Genomic DNA, 24,569 nt, shown 5'->3' on the forward strand with positions numbered 1-24,569 from the left:
GAAGTTCTTTATCAGCGCCCTTGAAAAAGCACACTAGATCACTAATCCTCTCTGAACCTCCACCCACTCGGCCTGGCGTACTTCCAGCCCGGCGTGCAGGCACTGCTGCAGGAGATCCCGGCCTGAGGTGTTTGCCCCTGTCAGCCATGGCTCAGGCCGCGTGGATATCCCACAGGTTCCAGCCCCGCGCCGCACAGGCCCACCCCTGCAAGTTTGAATTTAACTTCTATTTTTTTCCTGACCTCCCTTCGTGTCTAATGTCTCCTAATTAGTCTCACTACCTTTGATCTCCTACCCCTCTGAACCAGCTGGGATTATACAGCCAGTGTCAACTTTCTTAAATATATGATATCATGTCATTTCTCAGCTTATAATAAACTTAGTAATGTTTCCCAGTCACTTCCGGAATTAAATCTCCTTCATAACATGGCTCATGCCTCCCCTCTTCTATGGAATAACTTTACATATTTCTTTGCTACACCCTTTATTTCTAAAGGCAAGTTTAATACCATCCCAGTTGTCTTAAGATCCTAGGCCAAATGTGAGGGTCCTTGCTTTAAAGAGTTCAAATCTTGCTCTTCATTTTCTAGCTTAGGCCGTGACAGAGGACCAGTGGCCTCAGAGGACTATTTCAGACAAGGAGGAGACAAAGAAGACAGTTCTACCCTACCCTTCCCACCCCCAGTAAAAATATCTCAGTCCTCTGGACTCTCATATGTATCACCCTTTTCTCTTTTACATATATAGGTAAACGTGGATCATTAGTTTACTTTAGTTAGTATTCTCTCTCCAAATAGTTTCTTTTGGGAAGCCAAATAAGCTTTACTTAAGAGGCTTGCTCAATTTTATTTCATAAATTCTCTTGAAAAGAGAGTATTTTTCTTTTTTCTCTTTGGAGCCAAACCTGCATAGCAGTTTCAGAAGCTATTTGGGAACAGCAAGAGAGAAAAAAAAATTTTTTTTCTGAACTACATTTTTTTCCTAGGAGTTTTTCTGGCCTTTTTTTTTTTTTTTAATTAATGACTAAGTCATATTTTTAGATTATGCCTAAGACCTTACTGTTAAAACCAAGATTATACCCATGGTAGCAAACCAGTAACTTGTTTTCGATTTCTTTCTTTCCTCAGTAACCCTTGGTTCTTCTTTGGACAGTCCTAGTATCATTGATAGTTCCTCTTAGGAATGTTCTCTCACATTGGGAAAGGGCACAGATGAACTCTGACTGAGATGGGTGATCTCATGGGCTTGTGCTTGGTACCTGATACAATGCTACTAGAGTTGCTTCTGCTGCCACTGTACTGCCGGCACCACCGTCATCCCCAGGCCCAGACTCTCATCCTGGTTGGTTGCCGGGGCGTGAGGGTGCTGCACACCGTCAGCTTGCAGGATCTTAGTTCCCCAACCAGAGATTGAACCCAGCCCCAGCAGTGAAAACACTGAGCCCTAATCGCTAGACCTCCAGGGAGTTCCCTAGAATCTTGTATTTAGAAGCATCAGCTTGGCTTTCTGAGCTAAGAGGAAAGGATGTCTTAGCAAATGACCTCTAGCAGTGATCTTCTTATTCTGAACTCAGAAGCACTCATGATTAGAATATAGGTCATAATCTTCTTGCCTCTAAATCAGACGGTGCACTTACCATAGTAGTGACAATGGGGGAGGTCTTGACACCTAGTATTTGATTATTATTACATATCTACTAATTTACTGGCGATTTCAACATTGTTCTTAAGTACTGCCATTTCTAGCACTGGATGTATGACTTTTAGGTTTATTTGCCCTGTTTTTGTCTTGTCTGAAAATTGCTTAAAAAATACACATGCTTTGCCCTGCACTTGCTGACTGTCACTGCCACCACAGAGGAATCATAATTCATATTCTGCCAGCATGTGGATTGTTTTGTATGGAAAATCCTAGTATGAGTGCTGGCAAAGAGAGGGGAACAGGGATAGGAAATAGATAGGGTATATCAGGAGGTGCAGTAGGTCATGAGTCTTTGGGCCATTCCAGAATGTGGTATTGAGTTTCTTCTTCGCTGTAGTATGGAGCTAAGGAGTGAACAGTGTATTTGCAAGTGGATACAAATGTGTATTTGCACATTTTTAATGACAGAAATAGGGAAATACTTGCTTCAACATATTTAGCCTGAGCAAAGATTTTTAAGAGTTTTCTAAAGATCAGAGGCATGAAATATAAGAGGCACATATTACATTAAGATTATTTGGGGGAAGGTTTCCCCTCTTTTATATTTATGTATCTCTTTTTCTTGTTACCACTCCAGTCTCTTACTGCCACTGCCACCAAAGAAAAGCAGGTGGGGGAAACCCTGGAGATGAAGCTGGCATTTTATAGGAAAGTAATTCCAAATAGATTTGTACTGTAAAGTGCTTTAAGCCAAGGGAGAACTGGAATTTGAGTATGATATAGTAAAGTGTACCACATTATAGGTAGTTATGCAAATTTGGGGGCTTCCTCAGTGGCTCAACAGTAAAGAATCTGCCTGCAATGCAGGAGACTAGGGTTTGATCCCTGGGGTTGGGAAGGTCCGCTGGAGGAGGAAATGGCAGCCCACTCCAGTATTCTTGCCTGGAAAATCCCATGGAGAGAGAAGCCTGGCAGGCTACAGTCCATAGGATTGCAAAAGAGTCGGACATGACTTAGTAACTAACAAATGCAAATTTAGAGTATTATGAAACATATATTTGTATACGCTAGAAGCTTGATTAGAGCATTAGGATATAAAATATGCCTGGAAAGAATGAATCCATGTTCTAGTCAACCTGGTAGTTTTTCTCTAACAGAAGGACCCCCAAAGCGTAGCAGAGTCAGGTTGCCTGTCCTGGTATCAATAGTGAAAGATTACAGATGTTTCATCCCAAATGTTGGATTTCCTTACCCATACTTTAGTATTCATTCATATTTAAACCTTTAAAATAAAGGTTTAAATAAGTAAAGAACTTACGACTAAACCCCTATTAGCAGAGTGAAAAATGTCATTTTTTACTACCTGGCACGATAATTAGTATTTCATTTTATTTGTCCAAGTGTATAATAATTTTCAAACTCTTGCAAGTATTTTGCAGTTTTCCTGTTCTACAGCTATATGAATAATCTGTGTTCAGCGTTTCTATACCTTCTTGATTTGATAAATTACTAGCTCCTCCCTGTCATTTTTGAATAGAACTTAGATTTTTATTAATCTTGTCTCATTACACAGTTTACTTAAGAGGCATACATCACTTGTATTTCCAGCATCTATATAGTAAGAAAGAACACTTCTCTATCACAAAGTATCTTTTTTCTAAACCTTTAGCAAACATATTTTGACCTCTCATTTTCCGTGAAAGGACAGTTAAATATTTTCTTATTCAGAGAAGAATTCTTCTAGGTGTTTTTTTTTTTTTTTTCTTCATTTTTTAAAAAACTCTTCTATGACTTCATTGCTGTTCGGGTTTGGAATCATTCTTTCCAAGGGCCAAGATCTTCCTCACTCCTGAGCATCTAAGTGTGTGATTTTTCTGACCTTTTGCTCTTCGTGTCTCCCCGCAGCCATATGTGTCGTTGTCTCAGCAAATGGCACCACCTAGTCCAAGCAGCAGTACCCCTAACAGCAGCAGTGGGAGCACTGCACATGACCAGCTGAGTAAGACCAACCTCTACATCCGGGGATTGCAGCCAAGCACTACTGACCAGGACCTAGTGAAGTTGTGTCAGTCGTAAGTTGGGGCACACGTGGATAGGTTTCCAGGGACAGTACAGATTTGGTGATGCTGGCTTCTTACCAGATACTCTTATCCTGAAATGCAGTATTATTTTGCTTCTACCCCTATTTTCACAAGGTTTCTCAGCAACCCCTCTGAAAGAAATTCTATGTACTGCCAATATATAAAACTTTCATGTGTTTCTCGGAAAAAAGCCAGATCAGGCTGACTTGGAAAGCCTAGTTAGCATATGAGTTTGTTTCCGGCATGTATCCAGAGCTGATGGTCTTAGTGGAAAGATTTCTGTCCTTACACCTTGAATAGAAATGCTCAATATCTCTGAAGATATTGATCAGAAGATAGAGTTGGCAGTGAGGATAGAAGAAAGTGGGACTAAATTGAATTATGCTCTTAGGAGAGTTTCTGCTGCTAGAGATATTTCCAGGGACCCAGAGGGGCCCTCAAGCTAGTGGATAAAGAAGAATATGAAGAAAGAGTTGTCAACTGGTATTTACTCCCTAAAGATCTTAGGGGTCCTTTTGCATAGACTTGAGTCATGAGGTAGAGATAACTACCATGGAATTAGCCCAGTTAGGAAAGCCGGAAAAATTGCACGCATGCAGAGATGCCAGCTCAATTCTATGTAGCAGAAAAATATGTGTTTCAGATCATTTATATGGGGGAGTGATTGGAGGCTGGTAGGATGGGAGTACTAACAGAGAAGGAGAAATTTATTTCGAGTTTGTTTATTTGGGTGTGCCAGGTCTTAGTTGCGGCAAGCAGGATCTTCATTGCAGCGCACGGGGTCTTTAGTTGCAGCACGGGTTCTCTAGTTGTGGCCTGTGGGTTCAGTGGTTGCAGCACTCAGGCTTAGTTGCTGTGAGGCATGTGGGATCTTAGTTCCCCTACTAGGGATCAAAGCCACGTCACCTGCATTGGAAGGTGGATTCTTAACTTCTGGGCCACCAGGGAAGTTCCTAAATTTACCATTGTTTAAAACTGTTGAAGTATAACAAGCATACAGAAAAGTGTACAAATCATAAGTGCTTACAGAACAGTGAATTTTCATAAAGTGAACACATCCTTGTAAGAGTCCCTTGTAACGCAGATCAATGGAACATTATCAGCTCTTCAGAAGCCCACGTCCCTGTGACAATCTCTCTCCTACCCTCAAAGGTATCTACTGTTTGACCTCTGAATGATTAATGTGGCTTGTTTGAACTTCTTATAATGATATAGCACATACCATTTTATGTCTAGTTTCTTTTTCTCAGTGTTGTTTGTGAAATGCATCTACATTGTTGCTTGTAGCAAAACTTTGTCCATTCTTCTTGCTCTCTAGAATTCCATCATAGGAATATAGCACAGTTTATTTACTTGTTCTACTGTTGCTAGATATGGGATTGGTTTCCAGTATGTGACTGTTATAGATATGAATAGTGCTGCTGTGAATTTGAGCAAGACTTTTGTTGCATGTGTATATACATGTATGTTACTAGGAGTAAAATTGCTAAATTATAGGTATACATTTGTTCAGCTTTTGTAGATACTAGTAAACAATTTTCTGAAGTGGTCAAACTGACACAAACTCCCATAACAGTATATGCGTGTGCCAGCTGTCCCAAATCCTGGAGAGGCTGAACATCCTTCCCCCAGAATGTATGAGGCCTCAGAGGTACTCTGTAAATCCCTTAGTCTTCTGAAGTTGTGGTTTTGGAATTCTCTTTGCACCAGGCTGCACAGAATCAGTCTCTAAAGGCTGGATATGTGTATAACACTGGATCCTTTACCTCAGCTTACCTTGTTAGAAAGATATTTAAATGAACTTAGGGGACTTAGTCTAGGACTAGTAATTTTTTGAGGGAATAGAAAGTGGCCAGAATATCTTTAGGAGACATAAGAGACGTGGGTTTGATCCCTGGGTTGGGAAGATCCCCTGGAGGAGAGCATGGCAACCCACTCCAGTCTTCTTGCCTGGAGAATCCCTATGGACAGAGGAGCCTGGCAGGCTACAGTCCATGGGGTTGCAAAGAGTCGGACATGACTAAAGTGACTTAGCATATGAAGGAAGAGAGTACTGTATCAATCTAGTTCCTTGATTTCTCTACCCTTTGTTTCTTGGACTAAATATAGTGTGCTACAAAAATCAATTCTGTGACTCCACAAGACAGAGGAAAAGCTCAGTTCTGCTTTACTCTACTTTAAGGCTCATTTGGTCCTTACCGATAGTTGCCTTACCTTCTGTTGTGTCTGAGGGATGAGAATAATAAGGATGGGAGCATATAGGATGGGAGTAAGGAGCCCAGGAGGGGACCATACGTAGGAGTGCGGCAGAAAAAAAATAGGTGCTAGATGAGTTATGACGAAAGGGAAGCTGAGAAGAGCAGGTGGGTGGAACCCTCACAGGCATGTGAGCTGGGAGATAAACCTCTCTGTGAATGGTGTTTCCCATGCATAGAAGGACTTCCTGCCTTTGTCCCAGCTATCTCTCTAGGTTGTAGGGGAAGTACGCTGGATCCTAAGCCCTGGTGGGCAGGAAAGAGAGGCGTGGAGTCTGGAACTGGAACTCCCGGTTCTCTCTTGGAGGGCTCCTTCCACGGAGGAAGCAGCACGATCCAGCTGTTGCCAGCTGCAGTGGAAACTCTGAGCTCAGAGTCTCAGGCTGCTCAGACCACAGCGAGCCCCACCCTAGGGCCTGGGTGGAGATAGCAGCATGTGTGTTCTCAAGCTCGCAGTCTCCCTCATCCCTTCTCTTGCCTAAATTTGGGGAAGAATCCAAGTATGCAGCCCAGAGGGTTAGGATCACATCTATTCTAGCCTCCAGGGCCCTACTTGGCTTATTCTGTCTAATCCGAGGGTCACAGAGCCCCACTAGAACAGTCAGGGGTTGTCAAGGAGCAAAGCAACTACATCAATCATCATCTGTTCTTTAGGGATGGAATGGGAGGAAAAGTAGAAAAAAATCCTTGTTTCAGGTAATTCAGTCCCTGCCAACTGTTTTCCAGTTAAATTTTATACTCCTGACTTTGTTAGTGATTTTCTTTTCTGTCTCTCTAATATGGTTCACCCTCCTGGAGTAGAATGTAGAGATTTCTTTCTAGTAGAACACTTCTAATATATCCCGGAACAGTGGTACTCCACTGTTCACAAGTTTGGGGAACTCCACAGGACCCCACATGGCTAAAGTATAATTTTAAAAGGTTGAAGAATATAACTCTCCTACAAATATAGGTGAGCCTATGCCAATATTTACTTTACTCATTAATGAGGGAACTAGCAGAATGGTAAAATGAGTTCAAAGAGCATTTGAGAGACTGAGTATCGATAGGTACTGAAGGAAGAAAGTAAATAAGATTACTAGGTTACAGAGAAAAGTGCTTCATACCCTTTAGGACAGTAAAACAGTAACCTTTGGGATTATCTTTTCTAATGGACAAAAATTACTTGTATCTCTACTAGATAAAAATCTACAAGTTAATATGTATCTTCATAAAATCTGAGCCTCATCAGTAATAAATAGCAACCTAAAGAAACATCCTTCTAGATAATAGAATATACCTTGAATGGGCCTTGTAAACAATGTTCCAGAGTGACATTGAAAGAAGGTGAAATCCTTATTCTGCCTTATCAAGTTTTGGGTAATTTTCTTAACACAGCTATTGCATTTAATCTAATGCCCAGTCCCACTCCCTAACACACTGAAATCTTGACAGGTAGAAATCAGGGAATTCCTTGTCAGTCCAGTGATTAGGACTTGGCATTCTCACTGCCAGGGCCCTGGAATCAGTCCCTAGTTGGGGAACTAAAATTCCATAAGCCACATGGCACAGCCGAAAAGAGAAAGAAGTCTTAGACACTAAAGCCCAAAAGAGAGCCATTTGGTTAAATGTTGAGGTCCTTTGGATATAATGTTATAATAATAGCAATTAACAGTATTCAGGTGTTTTTTGGTAGACATTGGTGCTTTGTATTCATGATCTCATTTCATATTCCCAACAATCTTTTCTCCATTTTACAGATGGTGAGTCTGAGGCACAGAAAGATTAAATGACTTGTCCAAGATCACACATAGCTAAGTGGCAGAATCAGGATTTGAATAAATGCAGTTTGGCTTAAGTTGACCTTCAGTCAGGGGGCCAGTCGAAGAGTGAGGAGTGGGACATTAGAGAAGAGAAATAGATTTTCATGGGAGAAATGCTGTTTGTCCAAAGGAAGATAAGTAATATCAAGGATTACTTTTAGTCTTCAGGGAATTCTTGCCAGAGCTCTGCCCTTGCACACTGATGAATGGATGTCACCAAGCTTCTTTCCCCCCAAAAAGACAGTAGTCTCTTTCTAACTGGTATCTGAGTCTTATTTGGGGGAGAAGAGAGAAATGCGTTGACAGTGTAGGGACTACAGTTACCTTACTTCTTGTAGATGCCTTTGGGGAATAGGTTTATATGAGAAGTGTGACATTTTAAATTCATTTGTTCTTATTGCTAAGGATTGAGCACGACAGTTTTTCCTAGTGGGAGTGAAGACAGGGCATGGATTCCTCTAGATGTCGCAGTCTCTGTCCTTGTCTAAACCCCTGCCCCCAGATTATCACTTTGCATATTCTTCTCCCTTAGATACGGCAAGATTGTCTCCACTAAGGCCATCCTGGACAAGACCACAAACAAGTGCAAAGGTGAGAGTACAGCTATTCCTGCTGGTGGAGAAGAGCTGCAGGTGAGGCCCTCGCTTGCCTCCATCCCTCCCTGCTTCAGGCCCCTGGTTTCCACTACCAGGGTGGCGTCTCTCAGGGGTTCAGGCTTGAAAGTCAGGTAGGTATGTAAATTCTTTGGTGACCAGAGAGTTTGAGCTAAAAGTGCTGTTTGGGGGACCCAAGGCTAGAATCCTGCACAGAGCGCCTTTGAGTCCTTTGACCGCGCCTTTGTGTCATGCTCCCCTGGATTGGATGGTAGATACGAGCACGTGAGACTATTTCTACTTAGCAGAGCACTGTAAATGTCTTGTGTTGGTGTACATAGGGCAGCTTAATTTTGTTGGGGTTTTGAGCAGCTCTAGGTGGAGAGGGAAAGAGGGAAGGGGCTGGACGCTGGGGTGAGGAGGGGCTTCTTACAGCAGGTGGCTGGCTATCTGCAGTGGAGAGGCTGTATTTCCTACATGCCTAGCATTTCTGGGATGTGACTAGAAAAGAGGAGGGAGTTCTTTTGGAAATAGAGGGGGGCCGTGAGTTACTAGAGGAGCCTAGTTGTTGAAACCTTGGGTTTTTCTTAGGCGAGAGGGAGGAAGGCAAGGATACCACAAAGACCTCATGGCCCTTGGCATTCTTAGCTATAAAGTAGACCAAATCTCACAGGGTTTGGGGAGCCCATGGAAAACCACCTGAAGCCTCTTAATCTCTCTTCCTCCCTGCCACTTCTATTATGTGGGTCGAAACTCTTCCTCTGTTTCCTGAAAAGCCGGGGCCTCCTACCTCCCTTACACCTCCTGCCTCCCAGTGACTCTGTTTCCCTGTTCCAGGCTATGGCTTTGTGGACTTCGACAGTCCTTCAGCAGCACAGAAAGCAGTTACAGCACTGAAGGCCAGTGGTGTACAAGCGCAGATGGCAAAGGTAAGGGTACTACCCCACGTCTGTTCCTCTAGAGGTGGTAGTTAGGTAGTTAGATTGAAGGACTCCAAGGTGTCCAGAGGACTTAAGAGCCACGTGGTTGAAGGGCAAGGGCTTTCTGCAGTGCGTTTTGACTATATCTAGTCTCAACCAGGGCCCCACTGAGTGCCTCTGCTGCTAGAGGAAGGTGGTGTTCAGAACCCATGGCAGGTAGCTCTGTTAACTCTCTTCCTCTCATCAAGTATTATAAGCAGGCAAGAGGGTCCAGAGGCGTCTTCCCTTCCTCCAGTTGTTTCCCTATCTCCACCCTCGTCCCACTTCCCTACCAAACAGCTCGTGGTATTTTTGCAGCATTCTCTGAAGAAGCCAGTTGTGCAACTCCAAAGTTCAGAACAATGCTTTCCACCTCCCAGCACTGTTCCCTGTAGGAACGGGCTGGGGTGGGGTGGGTGATATGTAGGGTGTTGGGGGTATAGACGCCACAGAGAGAAAGGAAATTATCCCTTCCTTTCTCCCGTCTGTCATTTAGGCTACTAGAAAGCTAGAGACTTTTCCCTCTTCTCTTAGGTGGAGTTACCCTCTTGCCTTTCTAAGGTCATTGTGAATACCTGAGAGGGGCTGATGCAGCAGGCCTGCCTGCCAGCCATCCTTTCCTGTAATGGTTGAAGAAAAAGAAAGCCCTGAAAGGAAAGGCAGGAGAGGGAGTAAGGTTGCAGCTGACCCGCTGTCTGGGGCAGAGTGACTGCTTAAATTCTTAGCAGCACCACCCTGGGAAGTTGTTGCCATTTTACAGAGTCTGCCCCCTGGAGGTGCTCTCCCACCTCTTCTTTGTGGAGAAAACCCCTCTGACATTGGAGTGACTTCAGACTTCCTGTGAGACTGGAACTTCTGGGGTGACCCCGTGTGCTGTACATCTGGCTCTTGGTGTAGCCCCCAGCACTTCCCTTCTCTCTTCTTCCAGCTAGCCCTCCATCAGGGAGTGTACAGACATTCCTGCTACTAAGAGGAGTCTGCTGTGGCCGGAAGAGGGGGAAGGGAGATTACTCAAAACAATCCAACCCTGGAAGCGAGGCAGTCCAGGAGAATCCAGCCTCTGGGACAGGCTGCCGGCTGGGAGAGAGGAGTACTGCTCTGCCTGGTTCTTAAAGCGACAGCCCAGAACTTCGTCCCTGACTTGTCTTACGGGCTCGGGCTCGTACAGTGCTAGAAATAGTAGATCTGTGGGGTTTTTGGCCTAGACTCAATATATGATGCATAACCCATGGTATTGGGACTAGGTGTTACAAATAGTTGCTAAGATTCTCTTTGTTCAGTTATCCCTTCTTCCTCTCTCTTTTCTGAAATGTCATTTTGCAAATAACGGCTAAGGGTGGGAGAGGGTTAAGAGATATGAAATTCATTTTTTCACTTTTATTTCCATAGCAACAGGAGCAGGACCCCACGAATTTGTACATCTCAAACCTCCCGCTGTCAATGGATGAGCAAGAACTGGAGGGAATGCTGAAGCCCTTTGGCCAGGTTATCTCCACTAGAATCCTTCGAGACACCAGTGGGACCAGCAGAGGGGTTGGCTTTGCCAGGTGAGGGATGCCAAGAGTGGCAGATGATGACGTTAATAAAGAATGTCACACAGAAGGTCATCAAAAAGTCTGTGTCCTGCCCCCAGGACCAAAATACTGGCCAAAAATTCTTGACAGTCAATCAAAAGTTCACTTAATTATAGGTCACAATACTCAAAAAACTGTTTGCTCTCAAATCTTTGTGCTTTTGCCACTATTTCCTGTTACTTTAGCCTTTGTTCCTTTGATCTAGAACTAAGCAGAATAAAAGATTATAATTCTGTATCCTGTTCTAGTTTCCTGAGTATTTCTCATCCTGTTATCTCATTTGGGCTTCCCTGGTGACTCAGAATCTGCCTGCAATGCAGGAGACCCAGGTTCAATCCCTTCTCCCCTGGAGAAGGGAATGGCAACCGATTCCAGTATTGCTTGGAGAATTCCATGGACGGAAGAGCCTGTCAGGCTACAGTCTATGGAGTTGCAAAGAGTCAGACATGACTGAGCGAACCTCTGTCTGTCTTATCTCATTTACTCTATGAAATATATTTTTTTTATTAAAATAAATTTTATTGACAGTAAATGAAATGAAATTCAATTTTAACTATACAGTTTGAGTTTTTACTTATGTAGTTTTTTAATTAAAAAAGTTGGAGTATAGTTCCTTATAATGTTGTTGAAATAAATATTAATTCTCTATTTATGGAAAAGAAAACCAAAGTTCTCAATATGAAGTGATTTGCCCAAGGTCTCAGGAGTAGGTGATAGAAGAGAGCCATTGCCCTTGTGGCTTCAAGATAGGCAGGATTAGATGGAAGATCTGGTCTACCTTTCCAGATCTGTTGAGAGCCTTAAATTCTCCATCCAGCTCTACCACTAACTGCCCGTGTGATATCAGACCTTTATGAGCCTTGGTTACCCTGTGAAGCAGAGGTTTAGATGAGTGATTTTCTTTTTTAAAAAAAATTAATTTATTTTAATTGGAGGATAATTACAGTATTGTGATGGTTTTTGCCATACATCAACATGAATCAGCCATAGGTATACATGTGTCCCCCCCATCCTGAACCCCCCTCCCACCTCCGTCCCCACCCTATCCTCTCCAGGTTGTCCCAGAGCACTGGCTTTGGGCGCCCTGCTTCATGCATCTAACCAGCACTGGTCACCTAGTTTTCATATGGTAATGTGTATGTTTCAGTGCTGCCACTGCTGCTAAGTCGCTTCAGTCGTGTCCAACTCTGTGCGACCCCATAGACGGCAGCCCACCAGGCTCCTCCGTCCCTGGGATTCTCCAGGCAAGAACACTGGAGTGGGTTGCCATTTCCTTCTCCAGTGCATGAAAGTGAAAAGGGAAGGTGAAATCGCTCAGTCGTGTCCAACTCTTAGTGACCCCATGGACTATAGCCAACCAGGCTCCTCTGTCCATGGGATTTTCCAGGGAAGAGTACTGGAGTGGGGTGCCATCGCCTTCTCCAATGTTTCAGTGCTTTTTTCTGAAATCATCCCACCCTCCCACTGAGTCCAAAAGTCTTATTTACCTCTGTGTCATCTCTGCTGCCCTGCAGGTGGGATCATCGGTACCATCTTTCGAAGGTGTTTGCTCGAGCTGTAGAGTTTTCCAGGGCACCTTCTTTGGAGCTTAGTGTCACTGTTGTAGGGCTTCAGCTTTCCCTAGCCCGCCTAGGAAGTGGCTTTTATTTATTTTAAGATTTTGCTTGAAAGGAGATTCTGATGCCTTTCTAAAAAGTTTGAAAAGACCTGGACTAAGTAATCTGAAAGTCCTTTTTTCTTTTTTAATATCTTCTCTGGTCCAAGAACACTGCTTTACTCTGCAGGGTTCAGACCTTGGGAACGTGGAGTAAGACCTCTTCCCTAGCCTACTCAATCTCGATGGCGCCACCTGCTGGTGACCCCATGTATAACTAAAGGGGAATTTCTAAAGCTTGTAATCAAACTTTTTTGCTCCCATACTCTCTTAAAGCAGAAGCTCCATTTCGTCCAGATAATTTTTTTTTGCCCTAGACCAAAAGAAATACTTAACAGTTTAATGTATCAAGTAACTATTCTAAACATTCAAAAAATGTTTAATATTTTAACAACTTTGTAGTTATTTGAAAAATACATTGAAAAAATATTTTTATCTCATTCTTAAATAACTATCCTTTCAATGGATGTGGCCTGTTGGACACTGCACAGTTCTCAAACCTTGGAATCCTACTGAACAAGGACACCCTCATTTTCTGTTACATGTTGGTTTTCTTATGGTACTTGCTTTTGTCATAGCAACTACTGAAAAACCAGATTGTAGAAATATTGAACTATTTAGAGTTAGTAGTCTTTACGATAAATAGCCAATTAGTGTTGCTGTATTTTATTCAGAAAGTTAAAGTATCCCTTGCTTTGCCTCTGTGAGCTCATCACAATGACCCAGGGTGCCTCAAAGCCCAGTTTAGGAACTATGGCTTTGAAGTCTTGAAAAGCCATGAAATCTCTTGTATGTTTCTACATTAATAACTTCAGATTTTCTTCATACATTTAGATTTTTGCAAAGTATATTTTCCTGCAAATTATAAATATTATGTTAACAATATTTACATAATGTTAATAATAATAATTTAGACTATGTTAGTCTAAATAAAACTGTCATACTATTCTAAAATATATCCAAATGAAATCTAAATGTAGCAATTTAATACACAAAATCATTTCAAAAATACATGGGGCATTTCTTTAAGTTACAACTCTTAAATGATTCTTATAGTATTCCTTTTTCTCTTGATTTTGTATTGCCATCTTATTTCCCTACAGAATTGTATTTTAGTTTTTAAAATATTTTTATAGTTGAAAGTCTTTGTTTGGATCATTCTGCTATACTTCTCTGCAACAAGAACATAAATTAATTTTTTTATTGTGGCTCTGAATCATTATGCATTAATCCATATGGAAATTATCTTTATAAATAGTTCACAGTTGCCCCAAACAACATAAATATTTTAAAATGTTGATACAAAATTGTTTTATATGAAATAAATTTTATTGGAAGTGCTTCTTTTAGATTTTTATAATTAAATCATGTAGCCATCAGTGAACATTGTTTATTACTGTAACAAGACAAAATTTAGTGTCAGTTCTATTTGTGTTTTATTTCCTTGTTCACATAAATAAGTAAATGGGAATGGAAAGAGTTTTGCTAAAATAGGAATTCTTTGAGTTCTTTCTGAATTATATGCCAAGAACCAGGGTGATCTGTCATCAAAACTGACATTTTTAATTGTCAATTGACAACTTGTTGAGTCCTTTAGCTTTGTGGGAAGGAAGAATTGGAAACATGTAACTTAAAAAAACAATTTTTGTAACTCAGTCCTCTGTGCTTCCTGTTGAGCTTTGGGATGAGTCTAAAGTAAGCTGAGTGGAGTAGTTGTGAAAGGGGACCTCAGCCTTGATCATTCAGGAAAGAGTTTATGAGGAAGTTGAATTCCTGAAAGTGATTCTTTTAAAACCCTACATGCCTGTCACCCTTTTGAAAGACTCAAGAATAGGAGTAACCCAACTAAACACTGTTTGCTCTAGAATGCTCAGCATGCTTTTCACTAGAAGGTTCCATTTAAGGTCTTTTTCTAGTAACTGCCAACATGGAGATTGTTCAGATCTTTAGTGGTTACTGGCATAGAAAATATACTGACTTACTTTAACTGTGGAAAAGGGGGAAAATACTGTACCCTGTCTTATGTAGATCTTCATATAATTTATAGAACATGTTTATACACATTATCTCATTTGAGCGCTGTATGGTAAGGTAGATGGAGATTTGAAGCAGAAATGAGGAATGAGTCCGGAGGACTTTGGTGCATGTTCTGACTCACAGAGCCTGTGAGTGGTGAACAGGCACCACTAATTCCTTCCTCATTTTCTCTTTTCCCAACAAGACACTTTAGCTGCGTAGCTTCTAACATTGTTCTGTCACCATAAACCCTGTCTTAATACTCTTTCTTCCTACATACTCAGGAAATCTTTTTTCCGCATTTAAAAAATAATTGAAGTATAGTTGAATTACAACGTGGTGTTAGTTTCAGGTGTACAGCAAAGTGGTTTATGTATTTTTCATATCAGATCAGATCAGATCAGTCGCTCAGTCGTGTCCGACTCTTTGCGATCCCATGAATCGCAACATGCCAGGCCTCCCCGTCCATCACCACCTCCTGGAGTTCACTCAGACTCACGTCCATTGAGTCAGTGATGCCATCCAGCCATCTCATTCTCTGTCGTCCCCTTCTCCTCCTGCCCGCAATCCCTCCCAGCATCAGAGTCTTTTCCAGTGAGTCAACTCTTCGCATGAGGTGGCCAAAGTACTGGAGTTTCAGCTTTAGCATCATTCCCTCCAAAGAAATCCCAGGGCTGATCTCCTTCAGAATGGACTGGTTGGATCCCCTTGCAGTCCAAGGGACTCTCAAGAGTCTTCTCCAACACCACAGTTCAGAAGCATCAATTCTTCGGCTCTCAGCCTTCTTCACAGTCCAACTCTCACATCCATACATGACCACAGGAAAAATCATAGCCTTGACTAGACGAACCTTTGTTGGCAAAGTAATGTCTCTGCTTTTGAATATGGTATCTAGGTTGGTCATAACCTTCCTTCCAAGGAGTAAGCGTCTTTTAATTTCATGGCTGCACTCACCATCTGCAGTGATCTTGGAGCCCAAAAAAATAAAGTCTGACACTGTTTCCACTGTTTCCCCGTCTACTTCCCATGAAGTGATGGGACCGGATGCCATGATCTTCGTTTTCTGAATGTTGAGCTTTAAGCCAACTTTTTCACTCTCCCTTTTCATCAAGAGGCTTTTGAGTTCCTCTTCACTTTCTGCCATAAGGGTGGTGTCATCTGCATATCTGAGGTTATTGCTATTTCTCCCGGCAATCTTGATTCCAGCTTGTGTTTCTTCCAGTCCAGCATTTCTCATGATGTACTCTGCATATAAGTTAAATAAGCAGGGTGACAATATACAGCCTTGACGTACTCCTTTTCCTATTTGGAACCAGTCTGTTATTCCATGTCCAGTTCTAACTGTTGCTTCCTGACCTATATACAAATTTCTCAAGAGGCAGATCAGCTGGTCTGGTATTCCCATCTCTTTCAGAATTTTCCACAGTTTATTGTGATATGTGTGCATATACACATGTGTATCTTTTTCATATTCCTTTCCATTATGGTTTATTACAGGATACTGAACATAGTTTCCTGTGTTCTACAGTACGACACTGTTTATCTGTTTTACATATAGTAATTTGTATCTGCTTACCTCACACTCCTAATAAGCCTCCCTCCCCTGACTCATGAAATCTTAAGGAAGTTATTGGTAGCTAATAGACCTTTATAAGTATGGCCAGAGCAAAAAAATAAATATTGGCAAATTCTTAGCTTGTACAGTTTTATCAGAGTGAAGGAACAGGGAAATTCCCTGGTGGTGCAGTGGTTAGGACTCAGTCTTTTCATTGTTGTGACTTGGGTTCAATCCCTGGTCAGGAAAGTAAGATTATGCAAACAGAGCGAAAAAACCTAGGAAAGTTTCCATTAGGAATTTTGTAATAAAAAATAATGGTAACAGCCACTGTTTATTGTATTCTTATTTAGGAACCAGGCACAATACTGAATACTAGATCCATCAATCAGTATCTTCTTTGGAATATTCATAGCTTGCAGACCCCCATTATTCCTTTCAGGATCCCTAGAGGAACCAGTTGAGAAAAACCTTCATCAGAAGCTGGGGTTTCTTCTCTAAGATGCCTTGAATTTGTGTGGAGGAAGCTCTGTTTCTGTAGTTGACAATTTTTGGAGCATTTGTGGGGCTGGGAACTTAAGAGCTTTCTCTTTAAATGTAGGGAGGGTATAGATCCTGGAGAAGCTAGACCCTAACTCCTCTTGTGCTCCTTAGGATGGAGTCCACAGAGAAGTGTGAAGCCATCATCACCCACTTTAATGGAAAATATATTAAGACACCCCCTGGAGTACCAGGTGAGGCATCTGGGAATCAGGCTGAGAGGCCACAGGTTATGACTTCTGTGAAGATTCTGGAGGCTTTTTGCATGAGTGAATGGGCTAAGTGAGGTGGGACTCAGCTGCCTGTCTGTTTTCTCTCTCGGCAGCCCCATCCGATCCCTTGCTTTGCAAATTTGCTGATGGGGGTCCAAAGAAACGACAGAACCAAGGAAAATTTGTACAGAACGGACGGGCCTGGCCAAGAAATGGAGACATGGTAAGAGGCCCTCTCAGAGACAAGAATACTAATGACATTAAAATGGAATGGATGGGACTTCCATGGCAGTTTAGTGGTTGGGACTTGGCTTCCACTGCAGGGAAGGTGGGTTCGATCCCTGGCCAGGGAACTAAGATCCTGCATGCCGAATGGGGATGCCAAGGCAAAAAAAAAGAAGGAATGGAAATTTCCATGGCTTGATTCCTGGGGTAGGCTTGAGAGCTCCAGTATGTAAATGAGCAATGCTGGCTACTTCACACACTCTTTAGTGTAAATGGGATTGTGCACCCTTCACAAGCAGGAAAACCCTGGAACAGTTACTGTGGGGACTAGTCCAGACTTGGCTTTTAATCAGTTGAACCAAACGCTTCCCCAGCCTTGAAATTCTGGGCCTGCTCCTGTTCTCACCTAAGCGCTCACAGTGTGCGCACTGTGTTCTTTCTTTCTAGGGTGGCATGGCTTTGACCTATGACCCCTCCACGGCTCTTCAGAATGGGTAAGGGTGTCGTATGTAAACAGCCTGCCTGAAAATGCCATAGTCGTGTGTCCAGGCCCTCGCATGGATTGCCTTGATGTTCATGGCTGTATCTGTCAGTGGGGGCCCTTGCTTTGCAGTTTCCTGACTCCTTACTGATGTGGTCCCTTCCTACAGGTTTTACCCAGCTCCTTACAACCTCGCCCCCAACAGGATGCTCACTCAGTCTGCACTGTCCCCGTATCTTCCATCTCCTATGACGTCATATCAGGTACGTTCATGCCCAGAAAAGGGCTCGGGGTTTGCCCTGCCATTGTGTTTTAGGCTGGAAACAACTTGCTGTTTTTCCCATTGTTTCCTTTACACAGATTATATGCAAACAGTTTCACATAAAAGTGTAACACATGATCCCCTCACATGCATACAGGCTGTTGTGTGCATGTACTTTGTGCTCTGTATCCACCCTTCCCACAAGCAAACCCATGTCAGTTTCCGCCTTTTTTTGGTCATTTTCATATACGTATAAATATATGGTTTTGGAAGTCATTGTTTATGTTATAAAAATTTGCCATATTAAATGTCTTTTTTATACTTTTCCCACATAAACCAGTGATTCTCAAAGCGTGGTCCCTGTACCTGCAGTATCAGCCCTACCTGGGTATTTTTAGAAACAAATTCTTGGACTCCACCCTAGATCCAGAGGAACTCTGGGGGATGAGTCCTACTAGCCTGAGGTTTAACAAGCCCTCCAGGTGGTTCTATGCAGCTCTGTTCTAATTATTTCTTTTTAATAGTCACATTATAGTTCATGCTGCACAAATACCAGCATTCTTTCACTAGACCACCGTGAAGGGCATTCTTTGGATTTCAGTTTTTTTCTGGTACAAATGATGCTCTGGTAAACATGCTTTTGCCTGTGTCCTCACAGATGAGTGCTTTTGTTTCTAGGGGCTAGAGTCCAAGGGGTGAGGTTGTAAGGTTGAATGATACACAGACTTTTGGCTTTATAGATGTTACAGATTTATTTCCACAAAGGCTGCCAAATTCATGTTCCCACTGGCAACATATGAGAGGACCTATTTCCCTCCAGCCAGAGGTGGCATTGCTCTTGTAAAGTTTTTCCTATCTTGGTAGGTGTAAAGTACAGTGTTGCTTTAATTTGCACTTCCCTGACTGAAGCTGAGTTTAAGCATTTTTGGGTCATATTTTGATTTGTTCTTTCCTGATTACTCTTCATATACTTGGCCCATTTTCCTATTCATTTGTTCTTTTCCCATCAGCTTATAAAAACCATCAATATTATTGGGACGTCTCTGTTGGTCCAGTGGCTAAGACTTTGTGCTTCCAGTGCAGGGGCCAAGGTTCTATCCCTGGGTAGGGAACAAGATCCCACTTGCCACAAGTAAAGTTCCTGCATGCTGCAGCATACCACACATAAGACCTGGCCCAGCTAAGTTAAAAACCTCAACAGTGCACCCTCTGGGACATTCTGAAGGCTGGAGGGATTTATTTCTAAGTTACCCACATACACGTGTCAGACTTTCCTGGCTTGCTTCTGGGCAAGGAAGCAGGCTCAGCTATGGTTTTTTATCACGTGATTTAAAAAAGAAAACTATCAATATTATTGGAATTTCCCTGGTGTTCCTGTGGTTAAGACTCTGAGTTCCCAATGCAGGGGGCACAGTTTCAGTCCCTGATCAGGGAAGTAAGATCCTGCATACCTGGCCAAAAAAAAAAAAGCTATTATAAGTGCTAATCTTCTGAATGTTATCTTTGTTACAAGTTTTTTCCAAATTTTTTTCCCGCTGCCTTTGTGGTCCTCAAACTTAGGCTGTGCATCAGAATCAGTTGGAGAGCTTTATTCAGTTCAGTTGCTCAGTCATGTCCCACTCTTTGAGACTCCATAGACTGCAGCACGCCAGACTTCCCTGTTCATCACCAACTCCCCGAGCTTGCTCAAACTCATGTCCATCGAGTCGTTGATGTCATTAAACCTAGGTCAGAGAGCTTATTAAACGTACTGGGCACCACGCTAAGAATTTCTGATTCAGCAAGTCTAGGGTGAGAGGCAAGAATGTGTATTTCTAACAAGTTCCCAGGTGTTGCTCCTACTGCTGGTCCAGAGATCATACTTTGGGAATCACTAGTTTTTGCTATATACAAAAGTTTAACGTTTGTATATAGTTAAATATGTCTGCTTTTTTTTTTTTTACTTACAGCTTTCGAATTTCTTGTCTTAATTCAAGAGGTCTTCCCAGTCTGTACATTGTTCATGTGGTCCCCAGGATTTATTTCATTGTTTTACATTTAAATGTATAGTTACCAGGAATTTATGTTTGTATATGACGTAAGATAGGGGTCCTATTGTATTCCCTTCAAAGTATTCACCAGTTGTCCTAGCACCAAATTATTAAATAATCCATCCTTTTCCTGGGCTTCCCTGGTGGCTCTGCCAGTAAAAAATCTGCCTGGAATGCCAGAGACCTGGGTTTGATCCCTGGGTTGGGAAGATCCCCTGGAGGATGGCATGGCAACCCACTCCAGTATTCTTGCCTGGAGAATCCCCATGGACAGAGGAGCCTGGCAGGCTATAGTCCATGGGGTCGCAGAGAGTCAGACATGACTGAGCGACTAAGCACATCCTTTTCCCACTGAATTGAGATGCTACCTTTGTCATATAATAAACACTGGAATTTTTTTCTGTATCCTTTATACTCTTCCAGTGATCATTGTATCTGTTCCTATTTCAATAATTTGTTAATTTGATTACAGTGGCTTTCATAGTATGTTCTAATATTTAATAAGATAAAACCTTCTTCACTCTCTTTTTCATACTTTTTTTTGTTTTTGGCATCTGTTATTCTGTGTAAGTTTATGATCATTTTATCTAATTTTTAAAAATCTGTGAGGGAGGGCTTTAATTGAAATTACGTTATACCTATATATTTAAGAGAATTGACTACTTAAAACGTACAGTCTTTTCACTTAAGATGTATTTCTTTTCATGTTCTCAGATCTTTGTTATGTCCTTCAGTAGGATTTTAATTTTGTTTATGTAGGTCTGTACTTTTTGTCGTCATCTTCAGGTGCTTCTTGATACACCAAAGAGAGGTTATTGATTTATGTTCATCTATTTTGTATACAGCTCACTTAGTGAATCCTCTTATTACTATTAGTAATTGTTTAATTTAAATCTCTTAGGTTTTCTAGGTATAGTTATATCACTGATGCAAAATAATAGCTGTCTTTTCCATTTCAATTTTATGCCAGTGGTATCCCAATTGTATTTCTTTGACTCCACTACCTAATAGGTTACTATAATTGCAGTGTTTTTAATGTGGGTTAATGCTTGCAGCTAAGTTTTTGGTAATAGCCTTTAATATATGTAAGTAGTTTCTTTTTAGTCTCTGTTTTACTTTGTGATATTTTTTAAAATTTATTTTTTGGTTGTAACTCTCGGCTCTCAGAATCTTAGTTCCCCAACCAGGGATTGAACCCAGGCCATGGCAGTGAAAGCTCTGAGTCACATCCACTGGACCTCCAAGGAATTCCCTACTTCATGAATTTTTTTTTTTTTTTTTAAAGTAAATGGCTGTTGGATTTTATAAAATGTCTTTTCAGCATCTAATATTACACTGACTTTTTCCTTCAATTTTGACTTATGTTTGTAGAGTTTCTGATTTTGAACAATCCCTACATTTGTGGAATAGATCTACTTGTTTATCAAGATGCATTTCTAGCTTCTCATTGCTTTTTTTCTTTTAAAATTGAGATATAAATTACAGACTATAAAAGTTTTAGAGTATGCTAGTCAGTAGTGTATATTTATAGGATTATGCAACCATCACTATTATCTGATTCCAGAATGTTTTCATTACCTCAGAAAGAAACTCTGTGCCCATTGGTAGCCGTTCCCTATTCTTCCTTCACCCTAGCCCCTGGCAACCACTGATACACTTTCTGTATCTACAGATTTGCCTCTTCTGGACATACTGTAAAAGTGGAAGCATATAGTAAATGTCTTTTGTGGCTGGACTTCTTTCACTTAGCATATTTTCAAAGTTTATTCATGTGTAGCATGTAGCAGAACTTGATTCTTTTTTATGACTGAATCATATTCCATTGTATGGACATGCCCCATTTTGTTATCTGTTTATCAGTTGATGGTCGTGTGAGTTGTTTCTACCTTTTGGCCATTATGAATAATAATAGTCATAGTATTATTGGGTAATACTGCTATGAACTTTTGTGCACAGTTTTTGTGTGGACATATGTTTTCATTTCTCTAGGGTACATACAATTACTCAGTACCTATTAACTCTACATTTAACTTTTTGAGGAACTGCCAAACTGTTTTCCAAGGTCACTGTACCATTTTACATCCCCACCTGCAGTGTATAACATTTGTTATTCAGTCCTTTTAAAATTGTAGCCATCTAAGTGGGTATAAAGTGGTAACTCGTTGTGACTTTGATTTATATCTCCCTAGTGACTAGGGGCTTCCCTGGTGGATCAGCGGTAAAGAATTTGCCTACAATACGAGAGATGCGGGTTCGATTCCTGAGTCAGGAAGATCCCTTGGAGGAGGTAATGGCAATCCACTCTGGTATTCTTGCCTGGAGAATCCCAGGGACAGAAGAGCATGATGGGCTACAGTCCATGGGGTCGCACAGAGTCGGACACAGCTGAGTGACTAAGCACAGCGCAGCGGTGACTAACGATGTTGAGCCTGTTGAATGTGCTTGTTGGCCATTTGTGTATCTTCTTAGAGAAATATCTACTCAGATTCTTAGCCCATTTTAAAATTGGGTTACTTGAAGTGTAAGAGTTGTTAATATTTTTAAAATATTCTTAAATATTTCTATTTTCTAAGGGGGCACTGAAATTGAAATTGTTAGTTGCTCAGTCATGTCTGACTCTGCGGCCCCATGGACTGTAGCCTGCCAGGCTCCTCTGTCCATAGAATTCTCTCAGCAAGAACACTGGAGTGGGTAGCCATTCCTTTCTCCAGGGGACTTTTCCCACCCAGGGATCAAACCCGGGTCTCCTGCATTGCAGGCAGATTCTTTACCATCTGAGCCACCAGGGAAGCCCCACACTCCAAACTTACTTGTGTTTTGCTGAAAAATATCAGATCATTGGGTGAAATAACAGTCTTCAGGAAGTTAACATTTTTGTTTTGTTTATTTTCGCTTCCATTAGAGAGTAACTCAGACATCTCCTCTACAAGCACCTAGCCCGTCTTGGATGCACCACCAGTCATACCTCATGCAGCCTTCAGTGAGTGTTCAGAAGTGGGCAAAAGCCAAAGTGCCAATTTGATGTAAAAGAAAACAGTGGGATTTGATGAAAGGAGGTGTGGGTGTGAGTCCTGGCTCAGTCTCTCGTGTGACCAGGTGTCTGACCTTACATTCTGTGAGTTTACTATTCTTAGACAAGAATGCCTCCAGCCTGGTAGGCAGAGTGCATGTTCCTGCTGCAGGGCCAGGTGGTTGCTTGCCTGTCATTTTCCAGGATTTTTAAATGTCTGTCAGCAGTGGTTCTGGTAGCCATGAACCTCTGCTTCCTGCAGCCTCACAGGATGCTGCCAACTAACTTTGCCCTTTGCTGCTGCTTCTAGGGTTCAGTTCTGACACCAGGAATGGACCATCCCATTTCTCTCCAGCCTGCCTCCATGGTGGGACCTCTTACCCAGCAGTTGGGCCACCTCTCTCTCAGCAGCACGGGCACGGTAAAGCAAGATATTCCTCTTATAAACTCCTGCCACACAAGGAACACCTGTGTAAGACTCTTAGGTTTAAATACTCTTGGATAAGGATGGGAATGACTTCACTGTCATCGAGGACACACTCAGAAAAGGAGATGGACTGTGAGCGAGGAATACAGCCTTCTACTCTGAAACTCATTCGTTTTAACTGATTCCTCTTCATGTAACTAAAGGATCAGTGCTCCTGTCTACGTATTATCTAGTAGGGGTTCACACACATCTCTTGAAAGCCTTATCAGAATAGTAATAGGAAGAATGGGTGAAGCCTGATAGGTTTCTCGAAGCTCAGGTGCATTCTGGTTTGTGGAGGAGTGCTTAAAACAGAGAGGGCAGTGCGTTGAGAAAAAGCAGAAGATGGGAAAGAGGAGGAAAAGCAGTCATGTAGGTAGAAGTCTCTCTAAGCCAGTGTACTTCAGAGTCATCGGAAGTGCTTTTAAAAAGCACAATTAAATTAGAATCTCTGGAGAGGGGACATAGGCACTTACAGTTTTTAAAGCTCCCCAGGTGTTTTAATTGTAGCCAAGAATCACTGCTCTGAGCCTGTCAATGCATCTCATTCCAGTATGTGCCAACAGCTGCAGCTATGCAGGGAGCTTACCTCTCCCAGTACACCCCAGTGCCTTCTTCCAGTGTTTCAGTTGAGGTAAGAACTTTATAGTCTCTTGGGGTTGAAAAGGAACAGAGGCAGGTTTTCCACTGATCAAAATCTTCCTCTCGCAGTGATGCCGATTCTGTGTTCATAAATAGCTGGTGGGTGTGTGAAGAATACAGGAAGGAGAGAGACTTAGTGCCTTTGACTGAGGCCCTTCCTCTCGTTTAGCCGGACAGCAGTTAACCCCAGGGTGCTGGCTTGCGTTGACCATTGTGCTCTGGGATGAGGATAGGTTGCTCTAAAGTTGGGAAAGTGATGCTGTGAGTGTGCATGTGTGTGTGTGCACGCGCACAGGTGTGTGGCAGGGGGTAGGTCGGGGAGGGCACTCAGTGTAGTGAGGCTGCTTCAGTGGGAGGTGAGGGAAGGATGTGCAAGTTGACTCGCCTGCCTTGCCTGTGGTACAGGAGAGTGGCAGCCAGCAAAGTCAAGTGCCGGTGGATGCACCCTCAGAGCATGGCGTCTACTCTTTCCAATTCAACAAGTAACAGTGGTAAGAAACACACACCGAGGGCGGGGTGGGCTGAACAGCCTGAAATCAGACTGGTTCTCATGCTTGTCGCTCCGCCTCCC

At 42.2% G+C, this 24,569-nt stretch overlaps 1 protein-coding gene across 4 annotated transcripts in view; it reads left to right on the forward strand.

Annotated features, from left to right (window-relative positions):
• RBMS2 (RNA binding motif single stranded interacting protein 2) overlaps positions 1–24,569 on the forward strand; it is a 78,209-nt gene that overhangs the window by 48,568 nt on the left and 5,072 nt on the right. For all 4 annotated transcript variants that reach the window (XM_027542256.1, XM_027542254.1, XM_027542255.1 and 1 more), the window contains 12 exons: positions 3,547–3,713; positions 8,312–8,370; positions 9,210–9,301; positions 10,721–10,878; positions 16,785–16,864; positions 16,996–17,105; positions 17,555–17,601; positions 17,758–17,851; positions 22,783–22,860; positions 23,201–23,311; positions 23,910–23,990; positions 24,404–24,489. In XM_027542256.1, coding sequence (XP_027398057.1) covers positions 3,547–3,713; positions 8,312–8,370; positions 9,210–9,301; positions 10,721–10,878; positions 16,785–16,864; positions 16,996–17,105; positions 17,555–17,601; positions 17,758–17,851; positions 22,783–22,860; positions 23,201–23,311; positions 23,910–23,990; positions 24,404–24,484 — 1,158 coding nt within the window. In that variant the 3' untranslated portion in view covers positions 24,485–24,489. The remainder of the gene's footprint in view (positions 1–3,546; positions 3,714–8,311; positions 8,371–9,209; positions 9,302–10,720; positions 10,879–16,784; positions 16,865–16,995; positions 17,106–17,554; positions 17,602–17,757; positions 17,852–22,782; positions 22,861–23,200; positions 23,312–23,909; positions 23,991–24,403; positions 24,490–24,569) is intronic.

This window comes from Bos indicus x Bos taurus, chromosome 5, assembly GCF_003369695.1.
Source record: "Bos indicus x Bos taurus breed Angus x Brahman F1 hybrid chromosome 5, Bos_hybrid_MaternalHap_v2.0, whole genome shotgun sequence".
Classification (NCBI taxonomy): Eukaryota; Metazoa; Chordata; class Mammalia; order Artiodactyla; family Bovidae; genus Bos; species Bos indicus x Bos taurus.